The sequence below is a fragment of the Siphateles boraxobius genome, unplaced genomic scaffold (genome assembly GCF_051911475.1).
Source record: "Siphateles boraxobius isolate OS27281-9 unplaced genomic scaffold, OSU_SipBor_1 15, whole genome shotgun sequence".
Lineage (NCBI taxonomy): Eukaryota > Metazoa > Chordata > Actinopteri > Cypriniformes > Leuciscidae > Siphateles > Siphateles boraxobius.
Window position 1 is genome coordinate 4569321 of NW_027508755.1, and position 19383 is coordinate 4588703.

Consider the following 19383-nt stretch of genomic DNA (forward strand, 5'->3'; position numbering starts at 1 on the left):
TTCAGTATTTTAGTGTTTATTTCTACAATGTTTCTCCAGTGCAATGTTGATTCATGCAAATATTTCTGGGTTTGCTTTTGTCCTTTCAACGAAAGATTTTCATAATGGTCTTGTATTCCTCAAACATTTCGAAGTGTTAAAATGTCTTTCAGTGTAACATTGAGTTTCTTCATGATTTATTGTCTATGAGAGCAAATCAATGTACTGTTGGCCTGCTGTTGTTCTGCACATGAAGTATACAAAAACATTTATTTTATTATTTGCACATTGTCATTTTCGACTCCACTGAAATTTTTATCAAGTTAATCAAACTTGTGCTAATTGAACGTATTACTACACAATATTTGTCACAATTCTAAGTAGCACAGATACCAACTTTTCTGTTATATCCATGCAAAATGCCCTTTCAAACATTGTCATCAACACTTTTATTATTTAAATTTTAACAACACAAGATCAAAACAGGTCCAGCACATTATCTTTTGCTATACCTTTCTTCGAACAAGAATACAAAATCGAACAAATCAAAAAAAAAAAAAAAAAAATGTTAAATTGCGCAAGACTTGTGTGGAACAATCGGGGTAGTGGGTAGTACAATGGGTAGTACAATCCACTTTATTGTCATTTTAGTCTAAATGCAAAAGTATACCAGGTTTAGCAGCTAGTAACATTTTTAATATGTAACTAATGCCTCAAATAAAAGGATCTTATATAGAAATTCAATTGGACCTTCATTCCCTGACACAAAGCAGCAGATTCTTTTACACGTCACTAACCCATTAGTTATGAAACATAAATATGACATCTTCATTTAACACACCCTTCCTGCACTTAACAAACTGGGTGTTAAAGACAACTTGAAGTTGGGTTTAAAACACATTTTAACAACAGTTTTACTAATAACCACAATTAACATTTTAATGTAAAACAGGATGTTTAAAATGAGAAAAAATATAGGGTGTCAACTGAATTACTTTGATTGTGAAAAGTGTCTCTTACATACTGTACCAGAATGAAGTCAGGTGTTTGGAGGAGAGAGTTTGAAAGTAATTGGGATTTGTGATGTGATCCAAAAATAATACCTTTTTAGAGGCTGAAATCTTTCTTTATTTGAATAATGTGCAAAGTTGGTAAGACCAGTTGTGCACAGTAAGAACAGACATGTGTATTAAGATAAAGATAAGTTTAAGATAATTTAAATTTTGATTTCATGTTGACTTTTGAATATTACACAGTGAATGGTATACCTGAGAAATCCTTCACTCGGTAAGCAAAGCACACGTATGTCAACAAGACATCTATGAAAGAGAACATCATCTGGAAAGCATAGATAAACATCTGATAAACATCTTGAAAAGAGCAAATTCATATATAAAAATCTAAATCGATCTAACGTCCGACAGGAACTTGTCCAAGACATTACAAGGGGTCCAAAACTGACATCTAGAGGAAATCAAAAAGACGTCTCAAGTGAAATACGTGTGCTATCAGGGCCTACATCTATGATGTGCAAATGTACACCCAAAAAAGGAAATGGATGTAATGTGGTATTGTACTGTTCTTACGGTATGAACTGTATGGCAACACACAAAGGCTGAAGGTTTTTTGAAGGGTTTTGTGCTTCTGGGAGCCGTCATGTCTAAATCGCTCTTGTATTTAGCGGGAAACCCACAGCCTTGTTTCTGAATGCAAGATTTGTACAACTATTTCACATTAGGCCTTGCTAGATCGAGAGGAATTACATGCATCTATACGTTACTCTGAAGAGACTTTTTGCATCTACCATTCAAACCTTCCTAACAGTCTTCTGCAATTAAGTGACTTTTTTTATAGTTTCAGATTAATATTGAGCAAACTGAGACTTGACAGTGCGGTTTATCCAAAATATCATAATTAAACACTGTAATGCTACAGTATTAAATAAATAACAAAAAGGTCAAGACCTAAATGAATAATACAACACACGTATAAAGTAATCAATAAGTCATATCCACTGACCGACCACAGGGATACACAAGCACGAAACAATACCAACACAGCTCCTACTGTGCTTCTGAAGCCACGTTAAGTCTCCACGTCAAATGTTTTAGCTGTTTTTTCCAAAGTTTTTCCAATCTTAATTGATTTCAATAATTTTTTTGCCAACAAAGTCAACATATTGCTCCATATTTTCATAGAAGAGTTTTTTCCCCAATTCTTCGGAAGTTTTCAATGTCGTTTTGGTCGAATAGTACGTGGAAAACATGGTTGATGCACAATCAGCAGGCTTAGTCGATTGTCTTACACGTTCCCTCAGAGATACTCTTCATCGGGAATAGTTTCATGCTGTCAACTCTCCTTGGGATGCTCTTGGAGCACTTGTACGCACTTTTCCTAATGATGCTTCGCAAGGACTTGAGTCCTTATTGTCATCTAGTGATCCCAGGTATATGTGCAAGGTAGGTTAATTCAAGTGACCTCTCTACACGCATATTTCAATTGGCGTCGTGACCAGGATTCGACCACTGTTGCCGTTGCTGTCACGGGAGACGCGCTCATAGCCGCCATTGGAGGAAGCCGAGCTGTTGGTGGATGTAGAGGAGAAGTGCGCCATCACCGGCTCCATCACAATCCCTTTAGCTACTCCACGCACAGGCGACAAGCTCTGTTGCTTCAATCGGTCCACCAACTCATCTTCTTCAGAGGAAGAAGAGCTAAGCTCAGCCTGACGGTTATTCATCACCGCGCCACCGTTGCAGTTCCCGCCCGAGGCGTGTGTCGTGTTCCCGTTCTCCGTGTCGAGCATCCAGCAGTAGCTGAAGTAGCTAAAGACATCTTTGACGGAGCATCGGTGGTCCTGCTCGATGGACAGCAGACAGCGAAACATGCGGAGCGCATCGTCAGTGAAACGACGCCACTGCGAAGGCACTGCGCTGGTCCGCCTCCGCCGCTGCTGCCAGCGCACAAACTCCTCGTAGAAGGCGTCGGACGGCAGCGCTTTCTCCCATGGGAAGTTCCCGGTGAGCATGCAGAACAGAAGCACGCCAAAAGCCCACACGTCGGTGCTGTAGTCCACGCACAGGCCCTCCTGTCGACTGGGGTCGCACAGTTCTGGCGCCGTGTACGGGATGGTCCCGCTCACCCGCTTCACCGGAGAGCCGGCGCGCCTTGTCATGCCAAAGTCTGAGAGTTTCACCTTCCGGCAATCCTTGTCAAAAATGAGGACGTTCTCCGGCTTTATGTCACGATGCACCAGCTTCTTGCAGTGCAGGTAATCCAGAGCAATCGCCACCTGGTGCACACACCGCTTGGCAACGTTCTCCGGCAGTCCCACCTACGCACAAGGAGAGAGTACAGAATTAGACGCCATGTGGTTACATAATGGATATTATCACAATTCTCACAGACTGACAAATCTGAAGACTTTTTGTAAAGCAGCAACAAGTTTGCAGGGAACACAAAGTCCTCATTTAGCTGCCAACAAAGGCACTGTTGCCAACTAAGTTCAATGGGAAGTAGCTGAAGACTGCTCAGAAAGTTGGTAAATCTAGCTAGAGAGCGTCTACATATATAAATTATATAATTTTTTTGTTCATATATAAATGAACTACATTAATAACTTTTTTACAACACAAATGAACCCTCACTGAACTTACTTAAGCTGGACTGTGATGCTATTTTCTTCTAGAAACAAACTTTGTTGCATTATTTTCCTGTTATAAAGCTGCTTTGAAACAATCTGTATTATAAAAAGCGCTATGTAAATAAAGGTGACTTGACTTGAATAGATGATGATGATGTCATACGCTCATTTACATATTAGTGACATCATTACATCGTATCTGTCTAGTGTCAGTCCTTAAAATTTCTTTGTTTCTCTCCTCTCTGTGTTCACATACTTTATTTTAATACAGCCTAATCCCCTATAAATCTGTTCTGATTTACATATGTATCTGTTTATATTGTCAGGCAATGGAACGAGAATATGAAATAGGGACTGAAACAAAGCCCATTAAGATTATGTGTGTCACTTCCATGCTGCTGCTCTATTAACATGATTTATATTTATATTAAAATGATCGTTTGTCTTTCTTATTTAGTCTTTGACAGCGCACAGTCTCAACAGTGGGAAAGCATGATGCTCATGAGACTGTACAAGATTGGGAAACTAAATTGTGGTTTGCCACACGCTTTACAAAAAAAAAAAGTTGCTAAATGTGTCTTAAAAGTCACTTAATCTAGCGTCAAAGTCGCTAGGTTGTCAACACTGAACAAAGTAAAAAGGGGAAGATACAGAGATGCGAAATAGTAATCAAACAAAACCCTAACCCTAATTACTAAACTTCACCATGTAAATCGCCCAGACATGAATGAGACTCAAATCATGCGTCAGATATAAAAGAGGACCATTAAGGAAGGGGAAAAATCCCATAGATTTGCATTAAAGGAGGCATATCTACTAACAAGAATATCACAAAGACTTGAGGATGAGCTCTTTTGGCTTAATGCCAGTAAGCAACCACCCAGAACATCCTAGTCACCACATAGCAATGCACTAACCACCAGTCTAAAACCTGTAGCAACTACCTAGCAACACCCTGGCAATCACCCAAAACAATCAATAACATTGTAATAAAGAGATTTACATTGCTTTATATGACTCAATTTTCATTATTTTATGACAATGGTACAACATGGTATGATATTGGTAAAAGTGTATTGGTACAACATAGTTTTCAATTTGTTATACATGTTTATAATGACAATAAAGTTTATCTAAATATCTAAAATCTAAGTTAAGTCAATAATACTGGTCAATAATAAACATCTTCATTGAACCAAATCATTTAAATGGTTTCATTTAGGACTTCTTTAGTGCACAGTATGAATATGTCTATTAGAAGAGATTCAAGTGTGGTACAGAAGTTCTCGTTGTCTCACCTGCGGAGGAATGATGTCGAAGAGATCGCCTGCCAGCGCATACTCTTGAGCGAAGATGTAGTATTCATCAGTCTCGAATGCGATGCCAAACATGTTGATGATGAAAGGACAGGGTGACAGGTATAGAGAGATGCTGTACTCGCGAAGGAAACTCTTCAGCTTAGTGGTTTTCTTTCGCAAGAATTTCAGGGCCATTTTTGTGCCTGGAGGGAACAGAGGTAGAGGTTAACATTGCTTAGCTTTTAAAGCATTGCTGATTATTCTGCCGTTGACACAAAGCTAATGGCCTACTTGCAAGATCTGAATGTGCTCTTTTTAAATGTCACACAGAGACAATGTCAAGTCATGTATTAATATGGGTAATAACTTTTCAAGGGAACAGCTTTTTTTGACTATAAATTCTAAAGGAAGTTTTAAAAAGGATTTGAAAGAATACCTGAAGCAAAAACAGCTAACATGAATCTATTTTCTTTTGGTTAATTCTGCTCTAACTTTTTTTTGCTCATTAAAGCCATGAAAGTAAGAATGCAAACAGTTCTAGCTACACACTTTGATTAATTGCAATGTTCAACTGCAGTAAACACATTGTATTATGTAGGGGCACCAGTTGATTTTCATTGCAGTAAAAACTGTTTTATTGCATCAATGCATCAAATGACTTTCACTAGTAAAATGAGGAGGATGGTCTCAGATGGACATCACCAATCCACGGCAGGCTCGAATCAGATTGGAAGACATCTGCAGTGGTTTTTATCAGCCCAACGATAAACAAAATCATGTTTATAATATAACAGATGCATCTGAGAAAGAACTTTCACACCTGACACGTTTGGAGGGTTTGTTTGGTGGCCTGGGCCGCTCGAAAACGAACTCTGGAGCGGTTCACTTGTGGCGAGAAAGCAATCCAACCCAATGGACCAACAAACTAGGCTGTCTCTTAATATGGGGCATGGGTTCGAGCGCCGAACGGGCCACCTGTCTGACCAAGGACCTTAGAATCGTCCTAATCCCCCCCCCCCACACACACGTACACACAGTTACGTGCATTGTGTTACACAGTTCGTACAGGGCAGAAGTGTTTGTTTTGCAAATGCCTCTCAAAATGAATCGTGGGTTAACCTGTAGCAAAGACGAAGTGAAATGCCTAATTAAAATTTTATCAGACAAACATATTTCAGAACAAAGCACGCAGCCTGTGGACTCTGGCGTGTAGCCAATCAGAAAGCGAGGTGATGAGGCGCAGAGGAAGCACCGGGAAACAAAATCAAAACAGCCGGTGGCAAGGCGCGACAGAAAGTCCAGTGGACGTCGGAGATGGATTCGGTTAAAAACAAACTATCGCCACTGGATCCTCTTCGTCCGCCATGATTGTTTACTCTGAAGTCACGTTTGATCTCGAGGGATTTTCCGTCTGACCTGGGAATGCCCGGTAGTCAAATCGGTTTTTGTGTAATGTGTGGATTTTGCCGTGTGGCTGCACACCACACTCTCTATGACCAAAACTGTTAGACCCGTGATTTTTTATCGCCTTGTGTGGGGTCTCTCAGGTTTGGAAAATCGGCCGACAATTTTAAAATCATCCCGTGTGAACCAGGCTTAAGAGATGGGCTTTAATCATCTGATTTAATCCTGACGGATAACCGCTATGAGCAGAACCAATTAAGAACTTGCTTTAACCAATGAGAGGAGTTTACTCACAAGTGACATGTGTTTTGGTCCATTTCGAAATGCTGCCTTGTGTAAGCGAACCAAAACAAGAAAAAATATTGCAACATTGTAACAATTTTAATCCCTGTTTAGGAACAAAGCAAGCGATCTACAGGTCTGAAAAAGCCCTTAGATATCCACATGCAGAACTGTGTATTCCACTTAGTTTTCTGTGAAATATTGACAGAATATTACTGATTACAAAAACTACACATTTCCACCAATTTCCCCAGTGTTCACAGACACTTGTGCCATATGCCATATTTTAAATGTGTATCGTTTTCTGCTGTTCAATTTTTGAGGCTTATTGACTCACTAAATGGGGCAAACTGTTATTGTCAGTCATATAGTCTCTTCAATGTCTTGAACAAAAAAAGACAGATTTTGCTTGAGAATCACTATAGAAGTCACGATTTGTATAATACTGCAGATGGTTAGCAGCTGCTAAGCACTTAAAAGGAAGGTCAAATGGCAAGAGGAACCCCCGCCCCCAACTTTGTTATTACATAACACAACAGATAGCAGAAGCTGCCTGTGTGTACAAGATAAAGGCCTTCACAAAGGACCCTCATTATAAGCACAGCCGACAGTTGCACCTGCTCAGGCAGATGATAGACAATAGGGGCTTTTGCACTGGAGGAACCTGTTCCTAGTTCCTTGAACTTTCTTTTTGGCTTGTTTGCACCGTTTTTTAGTTCTAGGAACGCCTTTTGGATGAACTAAATTAATTAAGTGATAAAAATTAAATTAAGGGTCTAACCCAACACAATAGAAACTACCAATAAAGTAAGTGTACGCTGATTGGTCGAACACATCTCATTCGAAACAGCACCTACCATTTCTAAAAACCGTGTAAAGTTTAAAGTGTAAAGTATTTTATATTGTTACAAGACATAAACATACATAAAGCTAATGTTAACGGCATTTACCTGTCACATTTGTCTGCGGTGTTGTGTTGTTTAGCACTGCAAGTTGTCGTAGGAGATTTCGTCTTTTAGCCCTCTCCATCGCATAACTTATACGTCTACATTCCATCACGAATCCCACGACAGACAACAAAACACAGCTCCAATCACGCCGTCCTCCATTTTCCAGTTGTTGACGTTGTTGAATGCGGCACTTAAATGACGTCAATGTCCGCTGGCGGTGCGAATGCAACCTGGGAAATGGCCCTAGGGGAAATTTAGTTCTCGGGGGAACCGCCCTGGTGGCTAATTTCTTTAACTGCCAAAGCTCCTAATCTGGGACTGCATTAGGTGGAAACTAATTGGGAATTGTCGCATTACAATTTGTAGTTGATCAGAGAAAACGCAAACGCAGTACATCTTTCTGATGTACTGAGATACTACAGTGTAGTCCTCTGTGCAAATAAGGATTTGTAAAGCCAAGTAATGGTTTGACAGACTCTATGTTGACATATTTACTATATATACAGCTAAGGGCTTGTCCTTTTTTTAAATAGCCCAAAGATTTTTTAAATAATCAGAGCCTGGTAATCCAAGATGTTATCCATGCTAGTGGGTTGCAGATGATATTCTGCTGCATTACATTCTGAATGTCTGAACTTCCTACTTGGAAAAGTGTAATTGAACACCACTTGAACTCAGACTTTCACCTAGGGAAATTGTGCAGAAATCCACAATTCTGATTTCGCCCAGAGATCCAGCTGTATGACATCAGTTCATGATAAACATTCACTTTTAAGCCATTGAAATGCATCAGTGAGTTCCTACATTACAAGATAATTAAGCCGTAGGTGTGTAAAACACAGTATGAAACACATGATTCTCTCAGCTGATAATTGTACATCTGCAAATGTAAGCATTGCACAGCACTGTGTATCCTCTGCAATTTAGTTGCTTGGAGACGTCCGTTGTTCACAAACCAAAATGACAGCACTCTACAACCTCCGGGCAATAGAACATTTTAGTGGTCAGAAGTCAGAGATGTTATGTACAACCTGTAGGAGTATTAGATGGAACGCAGTATTAAAGAGAGAACTTAAAGAGGTACAGTACAATAACCCTGAGCAGTAGACTTACATCAATATTTGAGTCCACTTTAATGGAAGAGACAAAGTATATATATATATATCTGGAATACAAAACATTTAATTAGAGTCTGAGAATTCCCACAAATAACATGAAACTGTCAAGAACAGCGGAGGCCTTAAAGCAAACCACAAAAATAGCAAATACAAATTCAGTTCACTCCCCTGGTGATATTCCAACACACACTTTCTCTGAAGGATGTCCCATGATATAGATGCATGCAATATCTGTCAGGTATTAGAGCAGATATCCTGAGATGTAAATTTTATGACAGCTCACGAGACGAGTTCTGCTGAGGCCAGCGGGATAGTGGATTCCCGGAACTGCCCCCACAATGCATTGCAGCATCAATTCTCTAAGTATGGCCCATACTGCATGTAAATAATAAATAAGGTGAGACTGATGGGGATTTTGGATGCTGACAGATGGTGTGTTTTGCATCTCTTTGAAATCTGGAGACTGCACAAGCCAAACAGGGGGCACTTTATAGGCTGGAGACCATCAATACGCTTCTAAAAAAAGAAAGGTAAACGTGACGTCTTGATCAGAACATCTGGATATCCTGAAAGAATCTGAAACTGTAGCTGGGAGGAGGTGCTTGTTTTTTTAAAGCTATGCATTCATGATGGTTGCTGGTGTTCCAACGAGGCTTAAACCAGCAAGACATCCTTGGCCATGAAGCACCTCCAGACAAAAAACATGTTGGTTGACTAGCTTCACCATCTCCTTTTCACAAAGAACAGCATGGACATAATGTAATCGAAAGGCTTTTCGTTTACAACTGTAGCAAAAAAAAACACACACATAGCAACTCAGACGGAGCTGCCAAAAATTGCTAGGAGAACGGCACTTGTATTTGTGTGGTGAATCTATGAACTGTACACAAGACCATCTATTCAGTAGTCAAGAGAATTAAACTTCTACTGTATGTCAGATGGACTCGTGTCCATTCCAAAAGCTCTCGTGTGAAAGCGTACGTCGTCTAGAGGATCTTGAAAATATGAAAGATGACTGATAAATAATGCATGATTTCATAGGACGGAGACAAATGTGTGCTTGTGTGTTTGTAGGTGGATTTCATTTTTTGTGTACAAACATTCTCAGTCAGTTTGAATAGGAAAAATTTACATAGGAAAGAAAATCCACAAATGAGATCCTTTTCATATCTCAAGACATCAATTACTATTAAATGGAGAGCATAGTCTGCAGAAGACCCAGTAGCATACAAGTTGTATGTACTGCTTTTATGGTGCTTGGCAGACCCTGGTCATTATGTGCTTTAATATACTTTCATTACTTATAGTCTTTAAAATTGCATGGAGCTTCTGAACTGTAAGAAAAAAAAAAAAGTCCTGAAATGAATGTAAAAAAACAAACAAAACAATGATCACCATAATGGTGACGATACACTTTATTATTTTCAATAAAACAATATCTAAACCTCTGTTAATTCTCAACAATAACTTCTTTACATGTATGAAATAAACTGGTTTCACACTGAAAGGGCCTTAAGGCTGTGGCTGGAAGTCAGTTCTTGTGTTTCTGCTCATCTCTACTCTTTTTTCTATACTTGTTTCACTGTTCTTCAGTGATTCTGCTTGTCAGGTGTTCATCAATGTCTGAATTAACTCAAATATTTTTATTCACTCTGTCAAGTGGACTATATTAGTGAACAAATGTAATTGAATAATGAATGAGGGCATAGGGTGTGATTTTGAACACAGCCTCTAAAAGTCGACTTTGAGCGCTGTTAATTCACAGTATATTCCTGTAGGATACTTTCTCGAAAACTACAAATATTACCAATAAAGCATAGTTTTCTACGGTATGTTACTGTTTTAATGGAAAATGGTATGTTGCTGTCAGAATTTGGCCATTTTTACAGCAAGGTTTAACAGTGTAGATAAGATTTTTTTTTAGAATGTGTTTATAGAAAGATGTTTCATCTCAACAATTGGCATGTTGTTGAAAGGCCAGTGATGAACATACTGTACTTCTATACCCTCACAAAATTATCAAGTCCTGTCTGTAACATCCATGCTATCTATCTCCTTCAACCTACCTCTGATCTTGTGTATGACCAGGTCCACCTTGCCGTAGGTGCCCTTCCCAAGCTCCCTGATGACCTCATAGTATTTATTAAAGTCCAGTTTCTCCAGGTTCTCGGCAGTGATGAGCTGCAGCTCTTCCAGGATGTCAATAGAGGAACGGGACATGTGAGGTGAGGAGCTCATTATTCCAGAGACGGAGAGGCCAGTTACCACGACAACGGTGATGATTTAAAATTCTAAAGGCAGGAGAAGGAAAAAAAGAGGAGATTGTTGACATACATGATAAAATAACCTAAAATAACAAGTTCCACACCTAGTGCAGCTGAACCTGATTGCATTGGACACACACTTTATCAGTAACATCACAGATACAGAGATTGTGGGCATTGGTTAGCAACGCAAACAAGTCTTTATATAACCTCATGCATCCTACAGTTCACTGATCTTCTTTCTGTTCTGTGGAGACCCTTTCATGTGCACGACATCACAGACTGTCTCTCAAATGAGAACGCATGAGAGGAACTGAGCAGAACAAAAGATCAGAGCGCACAGACCCGTACCGATCCCTTTTGTAATGCTAAAATCACATAGTCCCATAGGGCTTTTTACTTCCCCACCACGAAACACTCTCTATAAAGGTGTTAGAGGACAAACTGGCCTGTTGCATAACACCATGTCCTATTGTTTCAGCTAACATGCACTATATCGGTGCTATATTGGAGTCAAAAAGAAGCCAAGTCAAAAAGAACAAAATGAGAGGAATATCATTCATAAAGTAAGTATGTAGTTGCAATGCACAAAAAATAGTACAAACACAGCCTAAGATGCTGGGAATCTGTGTCTGACACCATTTGCGAACATGAATGACACCCAAAACATGAATCTGGCTGAAGCTATTGCATGCTTTATTACTTTTCTAAGCAACTTAAGATTGTCAAAAAAAGGTTGACCAATGGCCAATATAATGCCGGTATGTGTAACATAATTTAATAAAAGATAATTTGGTAAAACTGTATTTTAAGGTGTCCTTGTTACAATGTAGTTATACAATTAAGTATTGAGCATTATTAATGAACAACAGATACTTACTATAGGGTTAGGATTATGGTTTGTTTTAGGGTTAGATGCTTGTAATAATTGAATTGCATAATTTACTGTTAGTAATTACATTTAACATGTGTAACAATGACACATTAAATTAAAGTGTTAGCAAAAATAGATCAAACTTGCAAATTGGAGTTTTAGCATGCTTTTATTTCCCGAAACATCTGTTGTTTTAGCATATGTAGGAAAACAATTTAAAGGCAGTGTGAATTTTGTGAAACTAAATTAGAATGTCGTGAGATATTAGATCTCATTATGGCCATCTTAAAGAATGCTCAATGGGATTTCCACTAATATAACAGACTGCCTGATGAGATTTCTGAATGAATTTGGAGTCCTGATGGCACATCGGTCCTGCCAGTGCTCATTAATAGAGAAGAATGTGTTGAATAAGACAGGATGACAGCACTTCCTGTTCATTGACACCATCTGTGGAAATATTAAAGTGTGTGTGTGTGTGTGTGTGTGTGTATGTATGAGAGGGAGAGAGAGGGAGAGAGAGAGGGAAAGTGTGGAGCTGTTTTTTTTTAGGCTACTCATCAAACACTTTGAACCCCATGCACAAATCTAGGTCATTCAACTTCCCATCACAAGGATTAAAGGATCACAAATACAATAAAAGGGGGACTGTGTCAGGTAATAAGAAAGTCTTGCTCTAGTGGGTAACATTCACACCGCAGCAGAAAACAATTGATTCGAGTGCTACATTCAGTTCTGTTCATGCATCATTGACTTGCGAAATAAAGGGACAACCACATCACACCTGAATTTTAAATACGTTTGGTTGATATATGTGCTGTATGAGCCATTCTCCAGGGGGAAAAGATGCAAGATGATGCAAGTAACAAGAATGTCCCAGATAGATTGATAGATAGATAGATTTAGACAGGCAGATAGATAGATAGATAGATAGATAGATAGATAGATAGATAGATAGATAGATAGATAGATAGATAGATAGATAGATAGATAGATAGAGTTAGACAGATAGACAGAGTTAGACAGACAGAGAGATAGGTAGATAGATAGATAGATAGATAGATAGATAGATAGAAAGATAGATAGATAGATAGATAGATAGATAGATAGATAGATAGATAGATAGATAGATAGATAGATAGATAGATAGATAGATAAGCCCCTTTCACACAGCGCGTTGATCCCGGGAAATTGCCAGAACGCCTTCTGTGTGAATGCAAACACGACCCGGGATTGATGCCGGGTTGGGGACCTAGTAACATTGCCGGGATCAGTCCCGGAATGCGCGCTGTGTGAACAAAAGCCGTAATCAATGCCGTGTCGTAATGATGACGATGAAGTGAAAGCAGGCTAGTGAAACGGTACGTAATGCGCTAGTTTATGATCGAATCAGAGAAAAAAAATGCACAAGCGTGGTTTCTCGAGAGAGAGAAATCGCAGCTCATAAGCAAACTGTAGACACTGCTGAGACATTACATGTCACATCGATGTCACGTGTCTTTACGGGATTTTTTGCGGGTTGTGTGTGAATGCACTCTCTGATTCCGGAAAATCACTCTGTGTGAAAGGGGCTATACAGTAGATAGATAGATAGATAGATAGATAGATAGATAGATAGATAGATTGATAGATTGATAGATTGATAGATAGATTGAACAAAATGTGTACAATAACAGAATAATGAGCAGTAACTCGATGTCCTTTTCTCGGCGGGTCTTTCCAGTGGACATACAGACATCATCAGCCCACACAGTTTCTCATCTCTGGAGTAAATGTGCCATGTTGTAGCACAGCTCGCTTCATCTTTACCAGTGTGCCGAGCCTGGTGCTTTATTGACCTGTTCCTTATCTTATGTTCACTGTTTACTTCTCTGGCTCTCCTCCTCCAGCTTCGACAGAAAAAGCAATACTGCAAGAGATGAAGTGGCTGCCAAAATCCTGCGCTGAGTCATTTAAAGGTAATCATCATTACAAGCAGCTTAATCAATGCCATACGGGCTCTTACGCCACTACACTCAACGCTCTCACTGTAAATATCCATCTAAGTCCTTTAGAGGTGAGCACTAATTATGCACAGTATGCATAGCAATGTAATCTACAACTACAACCTGTACCCACTGTCACATGACATGTGACATTGTCTTTAATGAAAGAAGGTTTCCTTCAAGCATCACTATGCTGATATTCGGGATTCAGGACTCAAACAACCCCTAAACCTAAATGTTAAACTTTAGTGCATAACCTGGACATGAAATTCGGGATTCAGGACTCAAACAATCCCTAAACATAATTATTAAACTTCAGTGCATAACTCGGACATAAAATTCAGGATTCAGGACTCAAACAATCCCTAAACATAATTATTAAACTTCAGTGCATAACTCGGACATGAAATTCGGGATTCAGGACTCAAACAACCCCTAAACATAATTATTAAACTTCAGTGCATAACCCGGACATGAAATTCGGGATTCAGGACTCAAACAACCCCTAAACATAATTATTAAACTTCAGTGCATAACTCGGACATGAAATTCGGGATTCAGGACTCAAACAACCCCTAAAATTAATTATTAAACTTCAGTGCATAACTCGGACATGAAATTCAGGATTCAGGACTCAAACATCCCCTAAACATAATTATTAAACTTCAGTGAATAATTCAGCTTGTTGAGGAGAAATGTGCTGTATAGTTTTCGAAGTGATCTGTCTTAAGATTTTGCCATAAAATGGCTAGAAAAAAATCCTATAGACTTTTATTGAAGGAGGAACTGTACCCATACTACAGCTTTGAGGTGACATCTTTTTGACTTTTTGACACTTAAGTAGCCTTTTATTTCAGTAATTTAATATCTAGTATATTTATTTAAAAAATATACTAGACTTGAAGCACACTACAAGTAGTAAAATAAAGCACACTTGTTTTTCACAAGGCTAGTTTGCTCCCTAGTGCAGGTAGTCCTGGTGTTTGTATTTGAGCAGTACAAATCCTTTCTTACCAATTTACAGTTTAACATGAGAAACCTGTACAGATATTGACAGAAAGTGCTCAGCAGACTGATTTTGTTTGTCGACAGTATATTTTATTTACTCTGTTCCCATGGTAATCGAGTTACAGGCAGATAAACCACCGGTGGCAGCTGAAAATGGTGTTAGGACCTTCTGTACTTTCAGAAAACCTCTCGCCATCAGTCTTTGTAATGAAGAAGATTTGTCTTGCGCTGAAAACTGAACTAGACAGGGTTCAAAACTAGATTGAAATTGCCATTGGAGTTATGGAGTAATCAAGGTATGGAGGCTAGATATATAAGCCTGTCGAATGGTTTTGCAGCACAAATCCCTCTACCATTAATCACAGCACCAAGCATGTGTAGCGGGAGCGCAGAGGGAATTAATATCTGGAATATACAGAGAATACTCATATATACGCACCTTATTCACTGGATGCCATTGAGCAACTATTGATTTTTCCAAAAGCCTTAAAGTAATAGTTCAGCTCAGAATGAAATTCGTGTCATCATTTACTCATCCTCATGCCATTTAAAACCTACATTTCTTTCTTCTAGAAGATATGTTGAAGAAAGCTAGGGTTCAGATTACATCAGGCACATTGATTTGTATTGTATATGGACAGAAAAAAAAAATGGGGGTGTAATAATACATCATGTCACAATATATTGCAATGCAGAAATGCAACAATGTATCACGAATAGTGACAATATGTATTGTGTATAGGCTAGTTCACCCAAAATAAAAAATGTTGTGCAAGAAAAAAATCAAGTTTACAGAGTTTTAGCGTCAGTACTACATTATACTACTATATATATTGTTGAATATAATGTATAATAATGAAATGGGGGACTATTTATGGGTCCTGATAATGCCAAATGTGTGTTACCAGTAAAACTGGCCTACATTATTTTAAATATATCTAGTCAGTGACAGAGTGCAAGCATATTCCTCTAAAATAATTCTGCTTTCAGCTTCAGAATCACGAATAATGTTATTCTGGTGTCACTATTGTCCTGTGCTTTGGGATACCAGCACCAAGCCTATTCATTTACTACACCCAAAATGTAAAACCAGATTTACCATTTTGATCAACAGTACATTTTTTGTGATACTTTTATCATATGTCTTGGAATATCGCAATAATATCGTATCCTGAGTTCAGTATCGTGATGTGTATCGAATCGTGACTTGAGGGTATTGTTACACCCCTATCAGGCACCATTGTCTTGTATTGTATATGGACAGAAAAAAAATGGAGAGAGATTTTTTAAAATATAGTCTTTTGTGTCCCACACAAGAAAGAAAAGTCAGAAATAATTGGACCGGCATGAGGGTGAGTAAATGACAGAATTAAAATTTTTAGATGAACAACCCTTTTAAATGAGTTGCTTCTAAGTTACTTCCTACTGTCTCTTGTATTGTGCACCTCCGATTTCTTATCAATGATTTTGTTGTTTGGCTTCTATAGTCCAATGCTGTGCAGCTCAGGCAGTGTTTTTGGCCGTTCATTTACACAACAACAGCGTTTTAGGGCCTGAAAATGGGAACTTTTGAAAACAGGATTCTATTTGCATTTTTTGGAAACGATATCGTTATCGTCTCTGTGAAATTGTTGAAATGGTAATGTCATGCGGATGTGTATTACGTGTTCAGTCTATAGATGCGTAGTGTTTCTTTACAGAGTGACATCGCCAACTACTGGCCTGGCGTGAATAAAACAGCGATTTCAGTCATTTTCACAGATCTGTGTGAACAGGGATCGTTTTGACAATGTTGTCGTCTGTACACAGAAAAAATGCAAAGGACAAACTTTTCCGTTTTTAGTACATCGTTGTCATGTAAAAGTACCCAGAGTCAGAGCAAAAAGATAACTGAAAAAATTAAGTTGATTAGGAGCTAAACTCTCGCAGGACAGTGTCCCTCCAGGAACCGTGTTTGAGATCACCGTTTTAGAGAAAACCCTATAATGCTGGTTCTATAATGCTGGCACACACTCACACACACACACACGATGCTTACAGCGCTATGAAGCATTATATGTTCACGCTTGAAGTCAGATCAGTGGAGACACTAAGGGCTCGAGGCTTGGTAGTGCTTTCACAGTGAGCACGAGTCAATACAATCAAAATTGACCAAATATATATATATATATATATTTTTTTTATTTATTTTTTTTATGCATGTCGTCTTGGCCAGGTGCATAAAAATGTTTGTCTTGATGATCTTTTATCAAAAGAATAACTTGCTCCCCCTTGTTCCTTTTAATGGCCTCTCACTTTTTCATCCCCCACCCTTCCTCCAGCCCCCCGCTTGCTGTAACGGCCACTTTAAAAGATCCCTTCAATTCCTGAAGGATAAAATCTAAATTTGAGACTTTTTATCATTAAATAAATATCATTAATTGTTAGTTTAATATACTGTTTCATTACCAAATATGGCAGATTATGGAAGTAAACAGGATTGAAAATGGTATTGTCTGGGTGGCTCTGCATGAAAGGTCTTTTCTAGCTGCTCATATAATCCTAGATTGAGTTTAGGTCTGGTAAATATACTTATTTCAAACATTGCAGGATGCCTGACCAAAGTTGCTTGACCACAATTTTGCAATTGCATTATAATAAACTTCAGGTTTCATTAAATTCAAGCAGTTACAAGATTGTTTCTTCACAAACGTCATAGAATGAAATATAATGTCACCACAGTTTAAACATTATAAGACTAGACTCTTGACTGACTGTTGAAACTCTGGATATCAGATCTTGGAATTCAAATAATGAAGCTCATCTAGACAAAGGACACAGCTGTGTGTGTCTGAATACTCACATCTAGTGACAGTCATGCATTGGCCAGTATTTTGGGCATTTTCAGCTTATTGGCATCTGCCGAAAACCTCTTTTGCACACACACACACACACACACACACACACACACACACACACACACACACACACACACACACACACACACACACACATAGATATTTAAATACTGTAAACAAATAAGTAATAGTAAACAAATATGTAAATGCTGAGTAAATGTTCTGTAAAAATGTCAGTGTCAAATCTCAACAGCCAAATCTAAAATTATATGCATCTATCCCACATTATATCTGCCCTGTAAATTACAATTATTGTTGCTAGATGACATCAAATTTATTTGCAAACTTAATGAGTAATATAGGGTTATTACAGGCTGTAATAACCCTATATTACTCATTAAGCTTGCATATAAATTTGTATTTAAATATTTGAATTTATATATGTGCCAGCAAAATCGTGTCTGAACAATACTGGTTATAAACAGGACATTCAGGTTCATGCACAGAATGTACACTTTACACTTTGCCTTTGGGTTTGTGTGAGTGTGTGTGCATGTGCATGGCTATCCATGCATGCAATATAAAAACAAGAAGTAAATGAATAACCATCTCACTTTAGCATGTAATTTACACACACACACATATATATATATATATATATATATATATATATATATATATATATATATATATATATATATATATCTATGGAATGCCACTTCACTTATACACGTCTAACAGCAGCTCAAGATGTGTTTCAGCCTATTGTTCTTCAGTGGATTGCTTCCTATGCAGATTACATAGTGAAGGGCTCAGCTGCATTGAGACCTTTATGTCAATAATAAGAAAACAACGAACGTCTGACTGTTTTCTTGCACCAATAATATGTAATTATAACACATATACGTATTATAATAAACCTTGGAAATAAAGTAAGGTATTAGGGAAGTAAGGCATGTATTTAGCAGTTCTTACTGGCAAATGACATTGGAAAATGAGAATGAGACTGAGCATCAATATGCATATTTCATCAAATATATTAATGTTAAATACAATGTAATGTTTCCTACCTTTCAGGAAGCAAACGATGCGCAATCACCCCGCTGTCATTCCGTCGTGGTCAATGTTTAAAACTAGACCATCAGGAGCAATAACTGCATGTATCTCTCAGCTCTCCTCTCTGTTATATATTTCTTAAAACCTTGATTTAATTTATTCTTGTACACATCCGACAGAGCGACTGCCGTTGCCCTATTGTCTCTCCGTTGGTGGTGGATGTTAGTAATGACAGCTCTGTTCCAGCCCACCGCGTTCTAGACCAATCAGAGAACAGGCTGAGCGAGCGCTACACACGCCCATTTGGGAAAACAACCAATCAGAGAGCAAACTGAGGCAGCGCTGCTCAAGCCCGACCAATCAGAGAAGAGAGCGATGACTCACTGGAGTCGGTGCATTCTGTCTCCGTACAGATTTCTTTTCTCGTGAGGCGCTTGAAAATTCAGAGACTGCAGTCGCACAGATACGATAACATCAGTTCCCAAAGTCATGAAAAACCTAGAAATATGGTGATTTTCAAACATATATTAATTACTTCAATGAGCTAATTGTTTCTGCATTATTACATTGTTAAAATTAATACCTTTTTCGCTAACTGTGATTTTGTATAGCCTACATTTCTGAAAGTTACCTCTGATAACATGATCAATGTGGACTTTCTGTGGATTTTCTGTAAAGCTGCTTT

At 38.4% G+C, this 19383-nt stretch overlaps 1 protein-coding gene across 2 annotated transcripts; it reads right to left on the minus strand.

Annotated features, from left to right (window-relative positions):
• unm_sa1261 (un-named sa1261) lies at positions 1-18915 on the minus strand. Of its 2 annotated transcripts, XM_077230738.1 has the most exons (5): positions 18713-18901; positions 17648-17716; positions 10741-10965; positions 4921-5123; positions 1-3313 (listed from the first exon to the last, which is right to left on the minus strand). In XM_077230738.1, the coding sequence occupies exons 3-5, from the start codon at positions 10910-10912 to the stop codon at positions 2462-2464; spliced, it is 1227 nt and encodes a 408-aa protein (XP_077086853.1). In that variant the 5' UTR covers positions 10913-10965; positions 17648-17716; positions 18713-18901; the 3' UTR covers positions 1-2461. The 2 variants fall into 2 exon arrangements, with proteins under 2 accessions (XP_077086853.1, XP_077086852.1); XM_077230737.1 differs by lacking the exon at positions 17648-17716 and having other exon boundaries at positions 18713-18915.
• Between the last annotated feature and the right edge of the window lie 468 nt (positions 18916-19383).